The following is a 22,310-nucleotide window of genomic DNA, read 5'->3' as shown; positions in this document are numbered from 1 at the left end:
TCTCTAGTGAGCTGATGCCAGCATCCATACAAAGCAGGCACAAAACTACACAAAACCACAAACAAAACGCGAATACCACACGAAGCTCCGCGCCTGTGTGCCGCATAGAAATCCAACGGATTCAAACATGTCCTGCTGCCAGATTAGAATTGCGCCAAGGGCCAAGTTTCCAAATTCCAACTTCCGCCGAGAATCTTGGCGTGTCTCATAATGTCTCCCGGGAGACGCGAGACACCGTTGATTGGTCCATAGGCCCTGCTCGTCCGGCGGTTCTGCCGAAGGCCAAGAAAGCCGAAACGGCCAAAGACAGGCTGAAAACGATGTTGTGCCAAAAAAAAAGACAAAGCGTCATGAGCCAGCCCGGCCAGCCCTACCCCAGGTATGGTATTACTTACTCTACACTATTTTACACTAGTTATAACCTTTTCTTTGAAGTAATTACAAACTCATGGTTTATTACATGGGTGAGATGAATGCGACGGTACGACGAGTAGATTTGTGTCTCTCGTCGGGATCCTTTACCCCCTTTCTGTGTCACCTGAAACCTCGGCAGAACGGCAATTTTTTTGACCTCTGCTCCAGACGCCATTTGCCAACGATACTGCTGGCTGATGACGTCACCTGTGAATCAGCGCCGCGGAGGACGTCATACGTGAGCGAGTGGCTGATGACGTGCACCTTGCAAGTAAATGAATCCCATTTCGTCTCAGGATTATTTTACTAGAGCTGTCACATCCAAATGTTTTGGAAATAAACAATGAGAGAATCATGATACGACAAAACTCAGTCTATGAATAGGTGGACGGTTCGGTATGTTTTGAGAACATTCTGATTGTGTTTGTCAAACTCCATCAGCCAGTCAGCTGAAGTAACATGATCCATGGGAGTATCGCCCCCACACACTGCGCGCTATACAGGGCCCCCTCCACCGGCCCGGCCCGGCCGTACGTACCCTGAGTGTGATTTTGTCGCCCTCGTTTTCGGCAATGTGCGCGTGCCAGGCACCGGTGGGCGCCTCGTCCTCCGGTGTGACGGGCACCGCCTCCAGGGTGCCGTGGCCCACCGACGGCACGTCGGCCGCTGGAACGCAGCAGTGGGGGTCGGTCAGCGGTCACCGCACTTCACTACACTGATAAAGTGGACGGTACGGCTCCCGGGGATGGTAACGGAACGGAGCGGCAGCTCGGTCAGCGGTCACCGGAATAATTAGACGGCACCGGCTCTGCCGTAAGGTTTGGAAACTGAACAATCAAATGGGGTGTACCTGTGAGCTGAATAAAAGCACAGCTTTTTCACACGAAAATACTTTATCATAATACAATATAGCCCTTCTATGACTTACGAGTGGCTATGAGAATTGAGGCATCACAAGTGAAGAATGAGCGAGCAAAGAGTATGGACACACAACGCTGAGCGCCTCACGAGAAATATTCACCACAGTACGAACAGCGAGCGAGGCACATTGAAAAAATAACGCCACAGAAAGCTTGCCAGAGATTAGGTAGCTGAGACACCACAAAAGCTATTGAGCCGAATAAGACCGGACACGAGCAAAGCAAGGACGACATATACGTTAAAGGTGACGAAACGCAGACATCAATTCATTCACTGAATAATACCATAACAGTCACAAACATTCATGGGACATAAATGAGAGACATCATGCGAGCTTATCAGAGCCTCCTTACCTCGATCGCCCTCTGAAAAATGTCAAAATAGCGTTATCTATAGAAATAGTGGCAGGCCCTGTCGAAAGCATCGCACAATGCACGGAAAATAATGAAACATATCAACTTACTTTCTTTTTACATCCTACAGGATCAAGCAGCAAGAAGAAAGAGTTGACGTCAGTGACAAAGTCCATAGATATAGACGATAAATACCACCAAGTACCACATAATACATATTCACGAAATGTATTAGTGGTATTAGCTTGCTGAATAAGTCTACTTATTAACTGCATAAAACAAAAACCGTAAAATGCATAAGAAACGAGTGCATCGGATTCAGCGTGAACAAGGGTTACGGATGAAAGTATTTATTTACAAAATTGAAGTCCCAGCTCCCGCCCATTTTACAAACTCGTTTTGATAGAATAACGGCAAAGAAGTGTGATTAGACAACGGCAAAGAAGTGTGATTAGACAGTGATCCATTTAAGACTAAAGTCAGGTGAGTATCGTTAAGCAGTAATGAAGCGCGTACGAATCTGCCGACAGTCGGACCGGCCGCGCGGCGCGGCGCCGGACCCACCGTCCACGGTGAAGATGAGCGATATGTGGTCCCGCTCCTCGGTGTACTTTCGGTTGAAGCGGACGCAGATGTGGAAGGGCTGGCCGCGGCGCACGACCAGCGCCCGGCGCCGCAGGCCGCGCTGGTACACCGCCGTGCAGTGGTCGGCACCGTTCGTACGGACGCAGAGGTCCAGCTCCGCCACGGCCAGAGCGCCGTCCAGCAGCGGCTGGCTGGCCACTGGAACACAGACACAGCGGGTCACAGCGGGTCACAGCGGGTCACAGCGGTCACAGCGGGTCACAGCGGTCACAGCGGTCACAGCTGTCACAGCGGGTCACAGCGCGCCGTCCAGCAGCGGCTGACTGGCCACTGGAACAGGGGTGATGGGACACCAAAGTCATAGCGGGTCACAGCGGTCACAGCGCCGTCCAGCAGCGGCTGACTGGCCACTGGGACACAGACACAGCGGGTCACAGCGGGTCACAGCGGGTCACAGCGGTCACAGCGCGCCGTCCAGCAGGGGCTGGCTGGCCACTGGAACACAGACACAGCGGGTCACAGCTGTCACAGCGGGTCACAGCGCGCCGTCCAGCAGCGGCTGACTGGCCACTGGAACACAGACACAGCGGGTCACAGCGGGTCACAGCGGGTCACAGCGCACCGTCCAGCAGCGGCTGACTGGCCACTGGAACAACACAGTCACAGCGGGTCACAGCGGGTCACAGCGCGCCGTCCAGCAGGGGCTGGCTGGCCACTGGAACACAGACACAGCTCAGTCACAGCGGTCACAGCGCGCCGACCAGCAGGGGCTGGCTGGCCACTGGAACACAGACACAGCGGTCACAGCGCGCCGTCCAGCAGCGGCTGACTGGCCACTGGAACACAGACACAGCGGTCACAGCGGGTCACAGCGGTCACAGCGCGCTGACCAGCAGGGGCTGGCTGGCCACTGGAACAGGGGTGATGGGACACCACAGTCATAGCGGGTGGGTCACAGCGGGTCACAGCGCGCCGTCCAGCAGGGGCTGGCTGGCCACTGAAACACAGACACAGCGGTCACAGCGCGCCGTCCGGCAGGGGCTGACTGGCCACTGGAACACAGACACAGCGGTCACAGCGGTCACAGCTGTCACAGCGGGTCACAGCGCGCCGTCCAGCAGGGGCTGACTGGCCACCGGAACAGGGGACACAGCGGGTCACAGCGGGTCACAGCGCGCCGTGCAGCAGCGGCTGACTGGCCACTGGAACACAGATACAGCGGGTCACAGCGGTTATAGCGCGCCGTCCAGCAGCGGCTGACTGGCCACTGGAACAGGGGTGATGGGACACCAGTCATAGCGGATGGTTCACAGCGGGTCACACAAGGTCACACAGGACACAACGTGGGTCACAGCTGATGTCCATCTTGGTTTATATATTTTGGAAGTGCGCACTATTTCTACTGTCACAACTGAACTAATGGCCGGCGGCCGGGGCCGTCTATGATTCATCAGACGGTGTAATTAGTCACCCTAAATATCGCCGCAGCGACCCTCACTGGTGTCCGAGTGAGCTCAGCCCGGTGACAGCGATGCGCCGCCTGCCCTGTTTTGTCTGTATACAGTCACCCGTTCATCTACCGCTGACAGCACTGCTAATTCGGCACCGATTACGACATTTACAGTCGAATCCAATCAATAAACTGTTCACCTTTAGTAGCCAAACTGTTTTTGGCGTTGGATGCAAGTCCGATTGCCGATATACCACCGCCGACCACCGTCATGGAGATCCATTTGTGCCGAAATCAATTAATGAGTCCGTTGTTTACCCTCGTTTGACGTAAGGGAGGTCCAGCCGATCGGTTTCAGCCAGTGAGGGAGTCGGTTGCAGGGCTGAGTCAGTTCGACATTCATCAGCTGCAGACATTCAAAATTATATATCCTATCACTTGTTTGAGCAATTTTCGGCTGGCAGTGTTCAGACCCAGTTGAGATTGATTGATATGATGGATTATAACAAATGTGGGACAACGTCAGATCTAACATGCGTATCGGCACACGATGTGTCACAGTTCACCTCCCGGCGCCCACATAATGCTCAGACCACGACAGTTCCTGGACTGAATGCCCTTCCCACTCACACCGTGTCTCGCTGTTTTACAGGCCGGCGGCCCAGGGCTTCTCCCGCCTCTGCACTGTGTGCCACCTCTGTGTGAGGTGTCACCTGTCCCACTCCGTGGCGCTGTCCCCTGTCCCACGCCCCCGGGGTCGCAGCCGCGCGCCCCGTGCACATACCTACCGGCCTGTGCCGCGGCACTGACCCCTGGCCGCGGCGCCGTGGACCGACTGCTGACATTTGGACCTTGCCAAGCTCAACAGAAGGCGGCGGCCGACTGTATGCAGCCGATTGCCGGCGGCACCGGGGCGGCCGCCGCCGCGGGCACCCCGCAGGAGCCGCCGCCGGCACCCCGGGGCCGTGTGGGTCGGTGACACTGAGGTGGCCCGCCCCCGGTCACAGCAGAGGTCACTGGGGGCGGTCCGTCCCCGGGTCACTGAGGTGGTCCGCCCCCGGTCACAGCAGAGGTCACTGGGGGCGGTCCGTCCCCGGGTCACTGAGGTGGTCCGCCCCCGGTCACAGCAGAGGTCACTGCTGGCGGTCCGTCCCCAGGTCACTGACGTGGTCCGCCCCCGGTCACTGAAGGGGTCACTACTAGTGGTCCGCCCCCGGTCACTGAAGGGTCACTGCTAGTGGTCCGCCCCCGGGTTAAAGTTACGATTTCTGGTGGGTTTTCGCGGACCACTGGTCGCTGTGTCGGTCCCCCGCCCCCGGTCCCCGCAGGGCCGCACCGCTGTCGGTGTGCGCCCCGAACCCCGCCAGCCCCCACCTCGTCCCGCTCTGTTGTTACAGTAGCGATCACCCGGCTCCCGGTGGTGACGTCAGCCCGCCCCAGCGCCATAGACACGGCTGTTTGTGCCCGTGTCACGCTCAGTTTAGGAACTGAGAGCTGATTTGTATTTTTATTTGACGCGAAATTCAGCGCCTGATTGTTGATTTAAAGAGGAAATATTATGGAATGGACCCCACGAATAGTCTGACAATGCATTATTTATTATTTGAGTTGGGGAAAAGAACCGTTAGCTACCTTTGGTGCCCCATGAACTGAATGCAACGCCAACGGTCAGCCCCCCCCCGCTGCATTGACAAGGTACACGGAAAACCGGGCACTGCTCAGACGTCTCTTAGGCACTATTGTTTCATAAGGATCAAACCCTGGCGCCCGCGTCTCAAGTGTATTTACTATGGTGACTGTATCAGTCGTTGCTGAAAGGCTTGTAACCGCTCTGATCCAACGGTCGATGTTGACTCTGCTATGTTACACCAGACGGCAGACGCCGTCAATACGTACAATTGGCCCTCTGTCTGATCACAGACCTCGGCGGATCTGAGACTGGCGGCGGCGAGTGACTGTGTGCACCTAATGGCGTCAGACCGGCGCCGCCTGATACCCTTTGAGAGGCACCGTCACCGTCTGCCGGCCGCTATAGGTCACACCGTCTGCGGCCGAGGATAAAGGTCATACCACCGTGAGGCGTCTGGCGGACGACTGCCGCTCGGTGCTGGCGGAGAACGGTCTGGTTCTGAGATCAGGGGTTACGAGTTCTGAGTGCTCTTTGTGACCGCCGAGAGCAGCAGCCGTGTGAAAGTTCTTCTGACGCCGACAACGACCATTAACCGGCACAGACGAGGACTGCAGACGCCATAACAACGGCTGGAGGGCTCATAGTCAATAACTTGATGAGCCGTGCCTGTTTTCTAAGATGTTACACTCCTGTGCAATCATTTCATTACCTCACCTCCAGAACCAGTGATACCATGACCTCCTCTGTCTCGACCCATGCTCGGGGCCTCTGGGGTCCCATTATTCCACGAGGATCCGCCTTGCAGACCACCTTCCGCCCCTGAGCCCGAGGATACGAGTCTCCCGGCCCGGTGACCCGTCTGACCGATCACCGGAGATCAGGCAGTCGTCACCTGTCTACCAGCTCGCTGGCGGCCATCGTTCATTCCAGCTGTCCATCGGGCGGTCAGAGCCGCCAGCAGCGGCCGGCTGCAGCCGGACGGCAGGTCGGCTGGTCGTTCGATCGACTATTAAAGCCCTTGTTACACTGCCGAATTTTGGTACACGAATGTGCAGGAATATGCAAGTCATCGTATGTCGCGGACCGATTCGGCATCTTTCTTCCACGGTCTTGGCATTTCGCAGACCAGTCGGTGTCCACCGCGCGACTTTTACAGTTCGTCATGACCGCCACGAATATTTAATGAAAAATGAAAATTTCGGTCTGCGACATACGATGACTTGGATATTCGTGCACATTCGTGTACTTAAATTCGGCAGTGTAACAAGGGCTTTACAGACACTCCCCGACGTGGCCAGCACAGTCGGCCGGTCGCCGCGCACCGGAGCTGTCCGTGCGTTCGCCAGGGTCGGATCAGCACACGGTCGGGCCGGGGCTGTGCAGTTCGCTCGCCGGACCCTCTCGCCGGCCGACACAATGGCGGCGGGTGTGCGCAGACCCCCGGCGGCGGCCGGCCGTAAATACGGCCACTGGACGGCGCCCGCTGCCAGCCCGAGAGCCCCTCTGTAAACGGGCCCGGCCGTGTTTAGCTGCGGCAGCGCCACTCCAGATACACGAACGGTGACGACCCGCAGACACCGACCCGGGAGCGTACCGGGCCGGGGCCGGGGCGGGGCGGAGGGAGCGCCCCCGGGGGCGAGCACTGAGAGGGCCCTTGGAGAGGGAGAGAACCCCAGGGATGGGGCGATATGAGAGTTCTGGGACGGTGAGAGGGTCCGCGGGGCGATACGAGAAACATGGAAACATTTAGAGCGCCCTCGCGCACCTAGTTAGCTGGGCTTGCTCGGGGTCCGAGGACCGCTGCAGAGCCGGCGCCGAGGTGACCGCATAGCTGTCGGCTAGGGGTGGGGGATGAAGTCACCGGGCCCACAGGTCCGGCGGCACAATGCGTCCCTGTCCCGGCGCCCGGCGCCAGAGCTCGGCTACCGTTCATCCCGATCTCCGGCGCTACCACGAAACGTCACCTCCATCAGAATACCCCTCCCTCCGCGGGCTGTCTGCGCCCCAGACACCCGATCTCTGCAGCGAGCAGTGGCGCTGAACGGTGTGAGCGGAGAGCACGCGCCGCTGAGCTGCGCGCAGCTGCCGGCTGGAGCAGGCGCGCGGCGGTAAACGGCGCTCCCTCGTCACAACAGCAAACACGAGTCGAACAGCGGGACCGCCCGTCTCGTCGGGATGCCGGCGCCCCGAGCCGCCCTGTCGATGGCGTGTACTTCAAAGGCCGTGCCCTGGGCCCGGGCCGGGTAAATACTGGCTGCTCGGCACGCTCAGCCGCGTCAGTGGCAGCGCCGGGACCGCCGCCGACAGGACTACAGCGCCGGGAGCGCCGCAGTCCACCGCTGCAGCGCCAGGAGCGCCGCCGACCGCGCCGGAACATTCGCCGGCACACTCGCCAAGTCGGGGAAAAACATAGACGCCCCATGGGAGCTTTAAAAATAAAGTCATCCCGCGAGAGCTATTCGGAGAACTTCGTAAGATAACAGCTGCAAACTTTGCATCAACCAAGGCTCTAGCCTCTAATAGTTTCATATCCCCCACCACCACGCAGCATTACCATTGCAAAATGTTATCTTCTGCAGAAAACAGCTAAATGTTTCGTAAAATGCTCCTTTTATGACTTTGATCACATTTGTTCCGAGTTCCTTAGTCATTCATGTACATTAATTGTCGATGTTGTATTCATAACTACACACCAATACTTCTCCCGACAGGATGCTTATAAGGTACTCAGCTTTGGGCTTTGAGTGTACCCCTGACCGGCCCGATCTTATGACTCGGGCCCGATCGGATCCCTCTCAGCCGTCGTAGCGCCGACCCCGCTCTGTTTATCTCCCCACCTGCTCACCGCCCACGTCCGTCCTCTCACCCGGCGGCCGGGATGTAGCAGCTATCAGTGACGGAACAAGGATACGACCACCTCTCCGGAGTCCCGCCAGTCCTGTGTGGGCTGAGGCGTAATTTACACAGCGAACACCGGTAGCTGGCGCAGAGGCCGGCTTCCTGCGTCCTTCGGGAGACTTCAACGGACGCACGCACACGACACGCTAGCCCAGCGCCGGGCTGTGTCATTCCAAATTGGCCATTCAGCCTCCGACAGTCACGAACCGGTCCCATCGTCACGAGGCCGCCCGAACTGCCGTGCGTGTCCAATGCTGCCCGCGTGGGCGGCCGTGGATGTGTGCTGGGGCGGGGGCGGGGGCGGCTGTGCGCGGGAGGGGAAGGGCCGGAGGGGCGAAAACAGTAGTTTCGGTTCCGCTCGCCACCGCCGGGGACGAAGCCGCACAGGTGCGGCGGGCGGGAGGCGAGGGGCAGTCCGCGCTAACGGCCGAGGGTGGTGACAGAGACGAGTAATTAAACGGGCTATCGGGTGTCGTGACGAAGCTACCCAATGCTATGCCGCTGATGGAAATGAGCTGCACTATCGTACAAATGGTTGTAGACTATTAGAATCAATTCCTACACCAACTGCTCTATCTATTTGTGACATAGTTAGAGTCATCGTGTATTGGCAAAGCATACGAATTGCCGAACATTCCACCGTTTCTTCTTTCAGTAAAAGAGATTGTGTTTGGCGTAGCCTGGTTACTCACAGTCCGAAGTCGCTGGCTTGGGCAGCACGATATCGCTCTGGTCAGACCGGTTGATGGAGAAATACTCCCGTTTATGTCTCTGCCTTGAAAAACACTGCCCCATGGTGAGGATTCTTTAGAAGCACCTGAAACAAACGTCAAATTGAATGTTACCTATGAGTCTATGCACGCTAGGTAAGGCGTTATACTGCGAGTCACGCGGAGTGCGGTGGGTCGTCTCGAGAGCGTCCGGCGGTACTCGGCAGTGGTGGGGTGACGGGCACACAGTGGCGAGACCCGGCAGTCTGTGGGGTGACCGGTACACAGTGGCGAGACCCGGTAGTCTGTGTGGTGACCGGCAGTCTGTGGGGAGACCCGGCAGTGGTGTGGTGACCGGTACACAGTGGCGAGACCCGGCAGCCTGTGAGGTGACCGGCCCGCCGCTGGCCGGTACTGGCGGCCGTCCAGCCGGTGCCGGCGGGCCGCATTGCCGTGTCAGCGCCCAGCAACGGTCGGCACAGCTGCTCTGAGGAATAACCAACACTGAGAGTACCCTCCCAACAGCCGGCGACAACTGCCCTGTGGGATATCCAGCACTTCCCGACAGCCACTCACCGGCACAGCTGGTACAGCTGCCCGGCCAGCTGCCCTGAGGTATAACCAACACTTCCCGGCCATCCACTCACCACCTCTGGCCCTGTAGCAGCAGGACAAAGCTGTCCCGAGAGTAACCCACACTGGCCCGTCAGACTCCAGTCTCGCTGCGCCTCGTTCAGCCGTCCAAATGGCCTGCCCCGCCAGCCCTCCGACCGTTCATGCTGTGGCGGCGTTAAACATCGGAGAGCCGACCTGCAGTAAAACCAACCAGGAAGCACCAGAGGCTGTGGTATGGACTGATCGGACTCGTCAGCCTGACTTCAAATTCAGCGAATGACGATCTCATGACAAGAAACAAATGCACAATGTAAGGATAAGCGGTTGAACCACACCATACAAGAAACTTCAAGTCATCCCTTCCTGTCTAATGTGGGTGCCTATATTATCGGAACGTTTATTATACGGCCTCCCGGTCCCCGTCTTAGCAGCACGGCCCGGTAGCCTGTCGGCGACTCGATCGGCACCCCCATTCCGGCCCGGTCCAGGCACGGTCAGCTCAGTGGCAGCACGGCTGCACGCCGACGTATTCGGCAATGATTGTCAATCGCTGCGGGCTCGCTGCTCCGGCGGCCCGTCTGGCCAGGTGTGCTGACGTCATCAGTAGACCTGGAGGGGGAGGGGACGGCACCGGACCGCTCACCTGTGTGTATCTGACCGGGTCAGCAGACCACCGCCACTGCCACCACACCACAGCCACCGCCGCTGCTGTCGCCGGCGGAGCACAGCGCACGAGTGGCCGGCGCACGCCCGCCCGGCCCCCCGACTGACCCCTCGGCTCGGCGGCGGCGGCGGGCGGCTGATCGGGGCGGCGGCGGCGGCGGGCCGCCCACACCGGGCGCCGGCCGCCCAGTCACGGCCACACCGGCCCGTGTGGGTGGAATAGGTACGCTGTTTGTGGATGTCGGAGCCTCGAGAATCAGTCCCCGCAGGTGGTCAAGGCCGCAGCGTCACCGGTGAAGCGGGCTGCCAATTACAGCCGTCCAGTGCACACATCAGTATTGACGCGACGCCTGCATGAGACGGGTTACGAAACGCTCAGGAGCTCGGCCTGTCCACTGGTCAGATATTAGAGCTGAATAAAGAATAAGGGATTTCAATGGATCGCGACTCGTCGAAATAAATAAATAAGTCTGCAATCCAATGCGAGTGACCGGCATAACATATTTAGCGTGCTGCGTGGCATTGCGGGCAGTCACTTGCATAAATTGGCCCTTTTCCCGAGTTGTGACCCCGACATCTCTCTGCAGATACCAGCTGACACGCGGCTGCATTGCTTACATCACGTTAAGTGTTCTGACTCGTCGATCTCGGACCCCAGACACATCGCTCATAATCACGCCAATTCAAACAATCCGCTGGGGAGTTGAGCCACTTGCAAATACCATGGTAACGGCGAGTACTAGAAGTCTAGAGCACTCTGACAGCTCGGCGGTTGGCGAGGGCCTGCACCTACTGACGAGGAATGCAGCTGGATGTCCCGGTGCCAGAATTCCGATACAGTCATATTGGCAGCATTAGCGTGTGCGTGTCTTGTGCTGAAAGCAGCTACGCTACACTCGCCCTCGTCTCAGCAGCCATGTTGTGAGTAGCACTCAACTGCACTTAAAAGAGCATCAGACAGAACAGGAATGTCTTGCATTCCTGCCCTTTTTGTCATGCCAGAAGTATGTAATATGGGGGGGGGCGATTCGCCCCCCCCCCTCAGGTTTTTCTTGTGCCATTGCCAAACGCCGCAGCCCGCAAGACTGAAAGCTCATACTCGGTGACTTTTCCAAAACATTCATTGCGCACATTTTGACAAAAAAGGTTGCCGGGTCAGGTCAGGTCAGGTCAGGTCACCAGAGGCGGTTTGTTGACCCCACCTCAGAAAAGTTTGCAATCACGCCAGAGCTAGAGTTTTTGACTGATCAATTTCTTCTCTTCAGGTTTTAGTTAAGGTACCAGTATGTGCAATTTGTATATCTCAGAATTTTATATCTGTGACCTGAGGTCAGACCAGACTCGAGATCTTTACATTGCAAGCCTATGGGAAAATATTGAAATGCCTCCTGCTTCGTGTAAACGAGTCAAAACCACCCATTCTTTTCAGTATATTGGAAGATTATTTCATCGGTGATGATCCAGATGCCGCTTAATGACAGGGGCACCGGGGAAGGTCATCTGAGGTCATGTGACGTCATGAATAGATTTTTTGGCAATAAATCACGACATGATGGTGCTTAAGACTTGCAAGTGATACCTTACTGCTCGCCTAGTCAAGGCGCGTCGTTTGATATGTAGGACGACCATACCCCATAACCTCATTGGTGAATGACGTGACCTTGACCTCGGGTCAAATTTCAAATTGACCTGTGAAGGTCATCGCATACTCATTTCGCATCGCTTCGACGAGAGCAACAAAACACGTGTTAATTTTATGCATCTATGTTTCTTAGTTCAAAAGTTATATAAGTAAATAATTACAAAGCATTTTGTCGTTGATGACCTCCGGTGACCTCAATATTGACCTGACCCGAAAATGTTTTAGGTAAAAGTTGTAGATCTTAAACGACCTATCAAACGCCAATTACCGTTTGTCGCTCCGATGTTTGGTTTTTGAGATCTAAAGGGGGACCGAAAAGGCCCCCCTCGCCCATAATCGAACCTTTCAGAACCCGCCCGGAATAGGGTTAACACGAGCTATGCAGTTTGCTCTCTGTGGAAACTGTTACGCACTACGGCGCAGATATTTTCAGTAAATTTGAAGTTGAGCCACCAGCTATCAGTGAGCTGTTGCTGGGCCAAACCAGGCACAGCACCGACGTCCGACAGCTGCCGACAGCGAGGAGCTCCTTTCATGCTGTCCTACGCCGTATCCTGAATGTCCCTGTCCCGACCACCCGACCTTCTCCACGGGCCCCAAGGCAGCCACCAGCTACACCTGCAGTACCTACCGCCGCCGAGGAGACCACCCGACCTCCACCGACCCGACAGCCGCCGACAGCGACACCTACGGTACGGCCGCAGTACCGGCGTCTCAGCGCCATCGGCGTAGAGGGAGCAGCAGGTCGTGAGAACTGGAGGTGCGCCCACAGCACTACGGCAGGTGTAATGCTGTCAAATAGCCGATGGTTGGACATAGTGGATCGTCGCTATGAAACTGAAGGAGGGGACATCCAATTGAAAGAGGTTGAGGTTGGATTATGAGACTGAGGTTGGAGGGGGAGACGTGTGCCTAATTCAGAATGTTCCGAGTCCCTAAACGAGCCTAGTGTGCAGTTCAGAGCGAGTTTAACGACGGGTGAATAAAAGATACGCAAGGCTCGACCGTCCAGATATAACTGCCATACAATTGCATTCCCTTTATGACACAATGTGACCTCTGCCGCCACAAAGTCCCTCGCACGCCACCAGCTCAGTGTCCCGCCCGTGTGTTCCCCCGCGGCCCGCGCCGTTACACAGCGGCGCTGAATTAGCCGGGCCATCGCCCGTATCGGCCTGTTTAATTTGTCAGGGGTGCGCCGGTGTCGCTGCCGCGCCGTTCAGGTGTCATTTGTCACCGGCGCGCCGCGAACGGTACAACAGCCGCGCTGGGAGCGACTGCCGAAAAATCGGCCGGCCGCCTGCGGCGCTCAATTTGTCACCCGTTTATATGGCGCTCAGTTGAGCCGTGTCGTGCCGGGGACGGGGACGGGGCGGGGAGGGGCCGGGGCGCCGGCTGGATCGGAGGGGTGCACCGGCAGACGGCAGAGCCACTCGGCTGACGGGCCGAGTCCTTGAAATGGTAATCGTTAAGATATGATAGGGGAAATAATAAAACACCACTGCCATTGTCAAAAATTGTTAGCGCTTACCAGTCGGTCATAATGTGCTTAAGAATTCCCAGCAATACATGCATTCAGCAGCACTCACTGAAAAATTTATAAAGCCCATGTTTAGGCATTATCCGGCCACCCTTTTTAGCAATGCCAATGTGAGCATTCGAGATGTAAGGATGCAATAAGCTCCTGCATAAAATACCGGCGCGCACAACATGCATATGTCTGGACCTGTGTTCTCTGGCGCCTCCGATAATCAATGGAGCGGGCGGCGGCGGTAGATTAATTCATCCCGAGTGGGTGGCGCCACCCGCGGGAGGGGTCACCCGATCAGCGGCCTGGGACGCACACCCTGGTAAACACACGCTGTGGGACAATAACAGTCCGCCACAGACGGCGGCCGGCGCTGCAGGGCGGCACAGGATACAGGGGGATTGGAGAGTGGTCAAAAGTCAAACAGCCATTCGCAGCTTCTCGAACTCACGATCGTTAGCGAATGCGATAGTCCAACCGAGGTAAAACATGTTAATTAGATGTCCAGGAAATGAAGAAATAGACGCGGCCGATCAGTCCACGGAACCAAGGTCCCCATTTCGTTGTCGTTGCAGCGCCACCGTCTCTCGGCTCGCGTGCTCACACCGCTCCGACCTGCACGGCGTTGGCGGCGGCCCGGCCGTTCCGGTCTGTTCTGTTCCGGTCCCTGTGTGTGTCCGTCCGCCTGTCAGTCCGTCTGTCTGACTATCTGGCCGTCATCGCCGCCCCTGTCTCCGCCGACCTGCTGTCGGCGCCAGCACCAATCAATGTCGGCTCATGTCTCCGGCACGGGTCGCCGTGCCGCCGGGTCGGGTCGGGCCGGGCCGGGCCGGGCCGCTATTTCGGGGAGCACTAGGCCGGTTGGCCCGCCTCCAGGGGCGCCGGTGGCCGCGGGCCAGGCGGCGCGCCGGTGGCACCTGTGGCATAGCCGCTGGCGCCGCGCACGTGCCCGTCCCTATGACGCTGGACGGTGGAGGTGACTGGGTGAAGTGAACAGCTAGTGATGTTCTGAAGTGGACGCCGAGTCAACGGTTAGACCCTGGCGGGCTATGCAGTGTGCGGTGCAGCGGAACGTGTGATTATAAGTCGAACGGGATTTCTCCAGTTTCATGCGAAGCAAGACAAAGACGGCCAACGGGGTCCTGAAAAGACAAACAGTGCTGGTGTGTGCAGTGAGTGCTCTTGGACGGGGCAGGGTTTGGCTCAAACCGGAAGTGTTTCGGGCAGTTTGGATGAAGAGGTCTCCCCAAAAGCTGTCCGACCCGTCAAACGGTGATTCCGTTCATCTCAGTCGGTGACTTACGAAGAAAGACCGTTAATAAACCTGCCTGACCCCTTCAGCATCTTCAACTGCAGGCGAGAAGGAAGCATATAAGGTGCCTCGAGAGGTCATCAAGGTAAGGGACCTAAGCATACAGCTCAGTGTCCATTCCCCGCATCCAGCACTGGATTTCAAACATAATTTTATCGAAAGCCTTTGGTTGGAGGGACCGAAATTCCCAGTTCCAATAACTCACTACCATTCAGAGCAAGGAACAAATGGCTATTAGGTATATCTTTGCCATAAATGCAAACAAGCCGTTCCTGATAATGACATGTGTTGACATTTCACTCGATATGACTCATCCAGTGTCCAAGGACTTCTAATCGCGCCCTTCATGTCTGTATACTAACGAGGGCGTAATTACAACTCACTTCCACGTCGCAAACACCAGTCGATAATTATCGCAGGATGCATCACAAGTGGCATACGAAACGTCTGCTAAGGATCGGTAAGCCTTTACGTCGTGGGACACGAGTTGGATGAATTTGCGAAATTCAGTCAACAACTCTGGCTACGGCTTAGCAGGAACGGTAAGCTAATCGTTCCACAGCTCATGACGCATAAGTGGAGCCGGAGGCGCCATGGCTCATGCTTACTATTTTTTTATAGTTACTTTTTTGCAGGGTGATACCGATTTTTAAGAGGCACATGAACAGTTGTGATGATGCCCCCAGGGGGTCCGGAAGCGGTGGGGAGTATGTTTTCAAAAAAAATATTGTTTAATAAAATTTCGCTCATTGGGGGTGTTTTTCTTGCCGAGATGGTTGCCGACCTGCGCCGTGCTCTGGAACAACCTCAGGTGAGTGTTTTCGGCCGGTAGATCCTCAAATGGTTGATTAATGAGTTGATTTTCTTGCTGTTTGATTTCTCTCTTGTTCAAACATAATTACACACCCATTTCCAATTGCTGATCGGTCCGTTGGTTTCAAGCTGACCGATTCCTTTCCGCCACCGTTCCTTGCGCCTGGGGCTCGTCACAAACAATATTTATAATGAGGCTGGCTTGTCGCTTGTCAACATATAGTCTTCACTGCCTAGGATGGTATCTGTCTCATAAGGAATTTAGGACACGGATGTCTCCCCAAAGCATATAATTTTGATGCCTCCCTTGAGGACATAACCTGAAGCCACCATCTGATACCTGATAGCTACCCACCATTCTCTCCCTTTCTAATGCCTATCATCCCAAAGATAATCGAGTACATCCCCATTTAATGTCGCCCTCAATGCTGAGATTAGATCTCCCGCTGGTCCTTACACTATATGACGCATACCTCAACCACCCTCAGACTCACTCTCTTTGTCATACCTCTCTCATCCCACTACAATAAATTTGATCCCGCGTCGACCTCTCAGTCCCTCCCAGCAATTGTTCTAACTCCCTCCAGCGGTACATATCAGGGACAATAAACGCAATTTGTTCAATAGACTCCGTGATTAGTGTAAATTTCATCTAAGCTTACTCTTACCTCCCAACGACTTATCGCGCCCCATTCCAACATTGGAATTGTGTGTGCTCTTCCTAGCACCTCTTGGGCTCCCTGGCCCAATATCCTCGAACACCTACATCACTTGACCCTGATTACTTGTCTAAAGGTGCAACGCAGGTAGCGATTACATTATTAGCGTTCGTCGATGGGTGTGATTGGTTCAATCAATCTCTGCCGGCCCACTCTCTTCGAACACCTACATCATTTGACCCCGATTACTTGTCTAAAGATCGACGCGGGTAGCGTCAGTTATTAGCGTTCCTCGGTGGCTTATGATTGGTCCGTCAACCTCTGCCGCTCACGGCACATCTCTGTTTCCCTACTAAAACCCCGCGGCCGGACGTTGGTTACTGACCCTTGCAGCCCTTCTGTGAGAGACCGTCTTACGCGTTTTCACCCAACGAACCGGTGGACACAAGCCTGCTACCCCGACGACCGCAGTCTCACCGGGCTCATAGACAGGCACCTACTCAGTACTCTCATGCAGTCATGGCACCCGCAAGTGGCGCCTTTGAATCATTGACCGGTGTGATTCGAAAGACTCCATGACTGAATCTATCCTGCAATTTTATCCGACGCCGTGGAATTCTGTCCTGCAGATGTGTTTTCAAGCGCGTTAGCGTCATGAGTGATGTATGCTGCGATCTTTCCGACGGTGGACTTATCACTTACCTCATCCCGGCGGTATTACTCCTCGCCTTATTATTCTATCATCTTCTTCGTATTTGTCACTCACCTTGGGCGGGGTGCTCCCTCGCCCCGTCTCTCTCTGACCCACCTCTCAGCTTGGGCGTCTTATGGCGTTCTTCGTTCCGATATCTGCCTAACATACTTACTTCTTCCGTAACGTGAGACAGTTCCGATCCTAGTAGACTTAGACGTATCAGCAGAGTCAAAAACACATGAAAGTGTTGCAACATACCTCCTCTTCGGCTAGCATCCATCCTTAGATCTTTTCCTCCTTGTGTAATTCCGGTTTCAATATCTATCGACCACTTCAGAGTCACTCCTTCTGTATCTCCTTACCTGTCTGATCCGTAGAATCCCTTCAGTCCATGTGCGCACCGCTGCGCGGTACGAGTCATTTGTTTCCCGCGACATGAACACAAAAAAAAAATCATTGGATAGAGAAATCTGCGCCGCCAAATACTCAGACCATCTACTACTCCTTTCATCTACACGATATTTACGCCTATCAGCCGAAACGTCTCCACCGTAGCTTGCTATATTCACTCAGTGACGTCATATTCCAGGAAACAGACTGTGTTTACACTTGTTGATCAGTAATGACGTCATAAGCTCGTGTCGTCGGCGGTTGGTGCATCCTGACTTCTCATCGTCTAACCTTGGACACGCCAACTTTTGGTCGGAATTTCAACTTGACTCTCTTGAGTGTTCCCCGTGGTTTCAATGAAGCAATTCTCGGTAGTGCCCAATCATTTGTGATCATGAATATTTTTATGTGGATTGTTGACTGGCGTCCCTCGCCACGCTGTCGCAAATTTCTCTGGGGTCGTAAGTATTTGCATCAAGGGAACTCTAAGGTAGTGCGCCGGATTAGTCTCAATTTTGCATTTCGATTTAAAAACAATCCAATTCATGTGATTTCCTGTTATCTTACTGAACCGATTTATGAGAGTCAATTTTATAATGCAGATTTTATTGACATACTCGACCAGATGATTTATTAACTTGCAATTGGCAATCGACTTGTGGTGTTCTAATTTAAGGAAGCTCGGTTTACCGATTGCTATGTTGTTGAAGGTATACAAATTTTGGCAAATGTGATATCCAATTATTCGAGTGGGAACATCAGCAATGAGAAATGGTTATATCAAATCAAGCGGGGACTGTGTCCACTTCCAGTCTTGAGGACAGGTTAAACTTTCTGACAATTTTATGCTATGCAACTGGAATTGCGCGGTCGGTTGGCAGGCCGAGTTCAGCACAACAAGCTATGCTTAGTGCGAGCTCTGATTTCTCAACTCTGCCCATTCACCCATTCAGACTAAATTAAAAAAAAGGCAAGAGCAGTAACTTTAACAAGCTAATGGGAACCGTCCAATGGAGAATGGTGCTAATTTCAAACTAAATTGATGGCTCGGCAAAGACTGGTGTAATCAATAGTACGCTCATTGCCATTTCTCCAGTGTTAATGGTAATTTGATTTATTTACCTAGTGGGTACTTTTGCTGGCAAACCTGCTATTATAATCTCAGTCAAGGTAGCTGTCCAGGATAGAGGACAATCCGATAGACAGCCCTTCGTTGTATCTGTTCCGCCATCTGACAAAGTTTGTCATGTTCAATGATGCCTTATAAATTTCAATTCCAGGATATCCCTTTTAAGTGAAACCGCACTGGTCTGAAACTGTTTTGCTAGCATCCAAGGCCAGATATGAGATTAGTGTGACCTGAGGGGTCAATGGTCATTGACATTGAAATTCCATGTTCAATAGATCATGTCAATAGAAAGAGATCAACTAACGGATGTTACTGGGAATAATATGACTTGAATTGTTGCATGTTACTGATTTATCATCTGAATTCATAAATTTCAGTGTATCCCTCCAAAACTTCGTATAAGTACAGTTGTCAGTAGCTTTTCACACCACGCTTGACATGAGATGACTGTTCTCCTAGGCTTGGGGTGGCAATGTCAAAGTTTTAGTGAGGCGCGCTCAATCATAACACAATTAATTTCCCCATTCCTGTTTTAGCCTATAATTGTCTGCTAATCTAATGTTAACCTGACTCGCGATGTAGAGTTTGGTTTCGACTGACGAAAGTAACCTGTTTCTCCCAGATTTAGACCGTAGAGTTGTTCACCAAGATTTACTAAAATTTTGATCGTATGTGACTGCTGTCAATTTCTCCCCCTTTTTTGACCACCCGCAAATTTGTCCGCCTTCCTACTGAGGTCAGCGTGGGTCAATCGTTGAAAGAGGGGTTCGTCCAGCTGTCTTACCAGATAATTCGTTTCTCTCAGCAGGTCCCTGTTTGTGCATTGTTCGCGATTCCGCTGAGCTGAGGGCTTGCTGGGCCAGCGCTCTCCAATCCGACGGGACTGGATGTGAGATCTACTGCCCACGCCCTTGGCTTCCTCTGGTCTACATTAGCAATTCACACCTTGCCTACTGATTTGCAATGAAGTATCATACCCTACTCGGATGTTTACGATAAATTAAGTGTAATTTCAATGCAATGATCACTAAATGTTATTTAGATCATTTGAGAATGTGCCCTGTGATCAAAAGCTATCTTGTTTGATTCCCTCATATGTTAGATGTTGAAACGAAGTTGAAACTCAGACCTTTGGTTTGTTATTGCTCTGAGTCCTTTAAACAAAAGATATTTCATCGAATCTATACGATATCTGTAATTTAAGCCAACGCAGAGAGTTAGATGATAACCATTTTTAAATGCTTGTAATTATGAGCTTAGCGGGGATATGACCTTGTTCCACACCTGACCGGCGACCATTCTCGACTCATCGACTCATCGAGCGTCGACTCATCGACGCTTTTGGCGCCGCCTAGTGGATGTAGTTGTAGGTTACACGGGCTAGGTGGCAGTAGAGTGCCACGCATCTCATTCGTACCAAAAGCTTTCATTTATGGGGTCGATCTTTGTAAAGACTGAATTAAAACGTTTTGCTTCGACATCCTCCTCCCTCTTTCTCTCTCTCTCTCTCTCTCTCTCTCTCTCTCTCTCTCTCTCTCTCTCTCTCTCTCTCTCTCTCTCTCTCTCTCTCTCTCTCTCTCTCGCTCACTCACTCTCTCGCTTACTCACTCTCTCGCTCACTCACCTTCTCGCTTACTCACTCTCTCGCTCACTCACCTTCTCGCTCTCTCTCTCTCTCTCTCTCTCTCTCTCTCTCTCTCTCTCTCTCTCTCTCTCTCTCTCTCTCTCTCGCTCACTCTCTCTCTCTCTCTCTCTCTCTCTCTCACTATGATCATTCACATTCGCCCTCTCACTCACCCACTCATTTCAGTCAGTCACACGCAATTGCGTGCCGACACGAGGGACCTCTTGCGGCAGTTTAGGGAACCAGCTTGGTCTATTTCACGCTAGGCGGCACTGCTAGTACTGTCAGCTGCATCTGAGCGCTGTCGGAGTTTGTGCCGAAGGCAATGGATCTTGTAGGTGGCGCTAGTGGTGCTACCGTTGGTGCGTCAATTGACCTGTTAATTGTTTAAGGTCATGTTTAAGGTCAAGGTCATACATTTTTCATTTCGCGCGGACTACAATCGCTCAGTTTAGAGAAAAGCTCACAGGTCCAACATCAGCTAATTAGGATCTGCATCCCGTTCAGTAAGGTGGCCTGGGGACAATCTGACCTGAATAGAACAAATTCTTTATTCTACATGAAGGACATGAGCTGCGGTAATTTCTCGCTTCCCTCCGTAACCAACTCTAGGCGTGTGCAAGCAGGGTGACATTTTTTGACATAATCACGTCACATTGAACGGTAACTCGCTTGATGTTTATGATCCATTGTCTCAAATGATGCATCAATTTAGCAACCGTAACATTTCCACGTTATTCTTTGATATACCTCGAAGGGGGAGCTGGCATCAATATCCGTTAGGTACTGATAATGCTAGGAGAGAAAGGGGGATTGATTGACAGGTTACGAACAGCGATAAATTTATAACGATTGAAAAGGTGATTCAGATTTGTATCGGTTATATGAACGCGAATCACGAAACGACTCAATGCTGATTTAATAACAACCCGGAAGGCGATTCAGACCCCCAGCGTTCTTGTTCTGGCGCTGAGCTGCCGAAGGAGCAGAATAATGTTTGATGTTTATGTTTACTCTCCTTATCCGAATGTAACTGAACACGTCACGACTTCTTGGGCCGCCTTCGTATCAAACCTTATCCAAATGGTGAATCTGTCCCAGGAATGTGGCGATCCTACGCTGACCGTCGATTTATCTCGAATAGCACTTGTAAGAATTGAGAATCGATTGACAGACTTGGAATTAACACTAGATTGACAATGGATTGAGACGCTGGCCTACCGAGTTCAAACTAGTTAGATTATTGTAGTTTATAGTTATGTGTGGCTCTGTGTGACCGGCTGAGACGCCGCGTGGCCCAGACGCGCCTGGGGGACGCCGTCTAGCCGACACTGACAAATGTGTCTAGAGGGGGGTGTCCTGTTACATATGTGGCGACGGGGGCGCCGAGTCGCGGTGGCGGCGGCGCCGAGTCGTGCGAGAGGGTTGGCAGTGTGGTTGGAACGGTCGCGGGAGAAGCACCCAATACACTCGACTACAAGCTATTTCGGCGCCATGCCTAAAGTGAAGGCAGCTGCGAGTGCTAGTCCTGGTGTGACGCCGACGGCAGCGGAGTCCGGCGGAAGGGCCACTTTCGACCCTCGGCTAATACCCGAGTTCAGTGGCGAAGGGACCGGTGCGGACATAGTGGAATGGTTCACCCGTGCCGAGGTGTTGAGCAAGCACCATGGGGTGAATCTGGCGCTCGTGCTGCCAGCACGACTGACTGGCGGTGCCTTCGCGGTCTGGCTGCAGATGTCAGAGGAGAGCCGCCGCTCCGTGGACAGCGTCAGGGACGCGCTGTACGACGCCTTCGCCATGGACCCGCTGGCGGCCTACGACGCGTATGCCAGCCGCCGTCTGCAGCCCGGCGAGTCGGCCGACGTATATCTGGCGGACCTGCGCCGGCTGGCCACGCTGTACGGAGGTGTATCAGAAAAGGCCCTCGCGTGTGCCTTCATCGCTGGACTGCCGGACACCGTCCGCAGCGCGATTCGGGCCGGCACTCGAGCAGAGGCGCTGGACCTGGCCAGCATTCTGACGAGGGCGCGGGCAGTGCTCAGTGACGAGCGCACCTCCACGGTGGCGGCAGCGGCCCGTGAGCAGGTCGACAGAGCAAGCCGCCGTGAGCCGACGGAGCGCAGAACCAGCCGCCCCCCGCCGCGCTGTTGGGTATGTGACCAGGTGGGTCACATCGCAAGAAGGTGCCCAAACGGTCGGGAGACCGCGTCAGCGCCAGCGCCGTCTCCCAATCAGTAGCGCGCACACTTCCGGTCGTGTGGATCAGCGTGGACGGGCGTA

The 22,310-nt window shown here is 54.1% G+C and overlaps 1 protein-coding gene across 1 annotated transcript in view; it reads right to left on the bottom strand.

The window, feature by feature from the left end:
• LOC122363746 (annulin-like) overlaps positions 1–10,328 on the bottom strand; it is a 29,313-nt gene extending 18,985 nt beyond the window's left edge. The window contains exons 1-6 of the mRNA XM_043333352.1: positions 10,220–10,328; positions 8,944–9,068; positions 2,253–2,471; positions 1,689–1,700; positions 953–1,080; positions 572–621 (exon numbers count right to left, since the gene is read on the bottom strand). Of these exons, the coding sequence (XP_043189287.1) occupies positions 572–621; positions 953–1,080; positions 1,689–1,700; positions 2,253–2,471; positions 8,944–9,046 (512 nt within the window). The 5' untranslated portion in view covers positions 9,047–9,068; positions 10,220–10,328. The remainder of the gene's footprint in view (positions 1–571; positions 622–952; positions 1,081–1,688; positions 1,701–2,252; positions 2,472–8,943; positions 9,069–10,219) is intronic.
• Between the last annotated feature and the right edge of the window lie 11,982 nt (positions 10,329–22,310).

This window comes from Amphibalanus amphitrite, unplaced genomic scaffold (genome assembly GCF_019059575.1).
Source record: "Amphibalanus amphitrite isolate SeventyFive unplaced genomic scaffold, NRLGWU_Aamphi_draft 000637F_arrow, whole genome shotgun sequence".
NCBI classification, from domain to species: Eukaryota; Metazoa; Arthropoda; class Thecostraca; order Balanomorpha; family Balanidae; genus Amphibalanus; species Amphibalanus amphitrite.
This window is presented reverse-complemented; position numbering and strand designations above follow the sequence as displayed.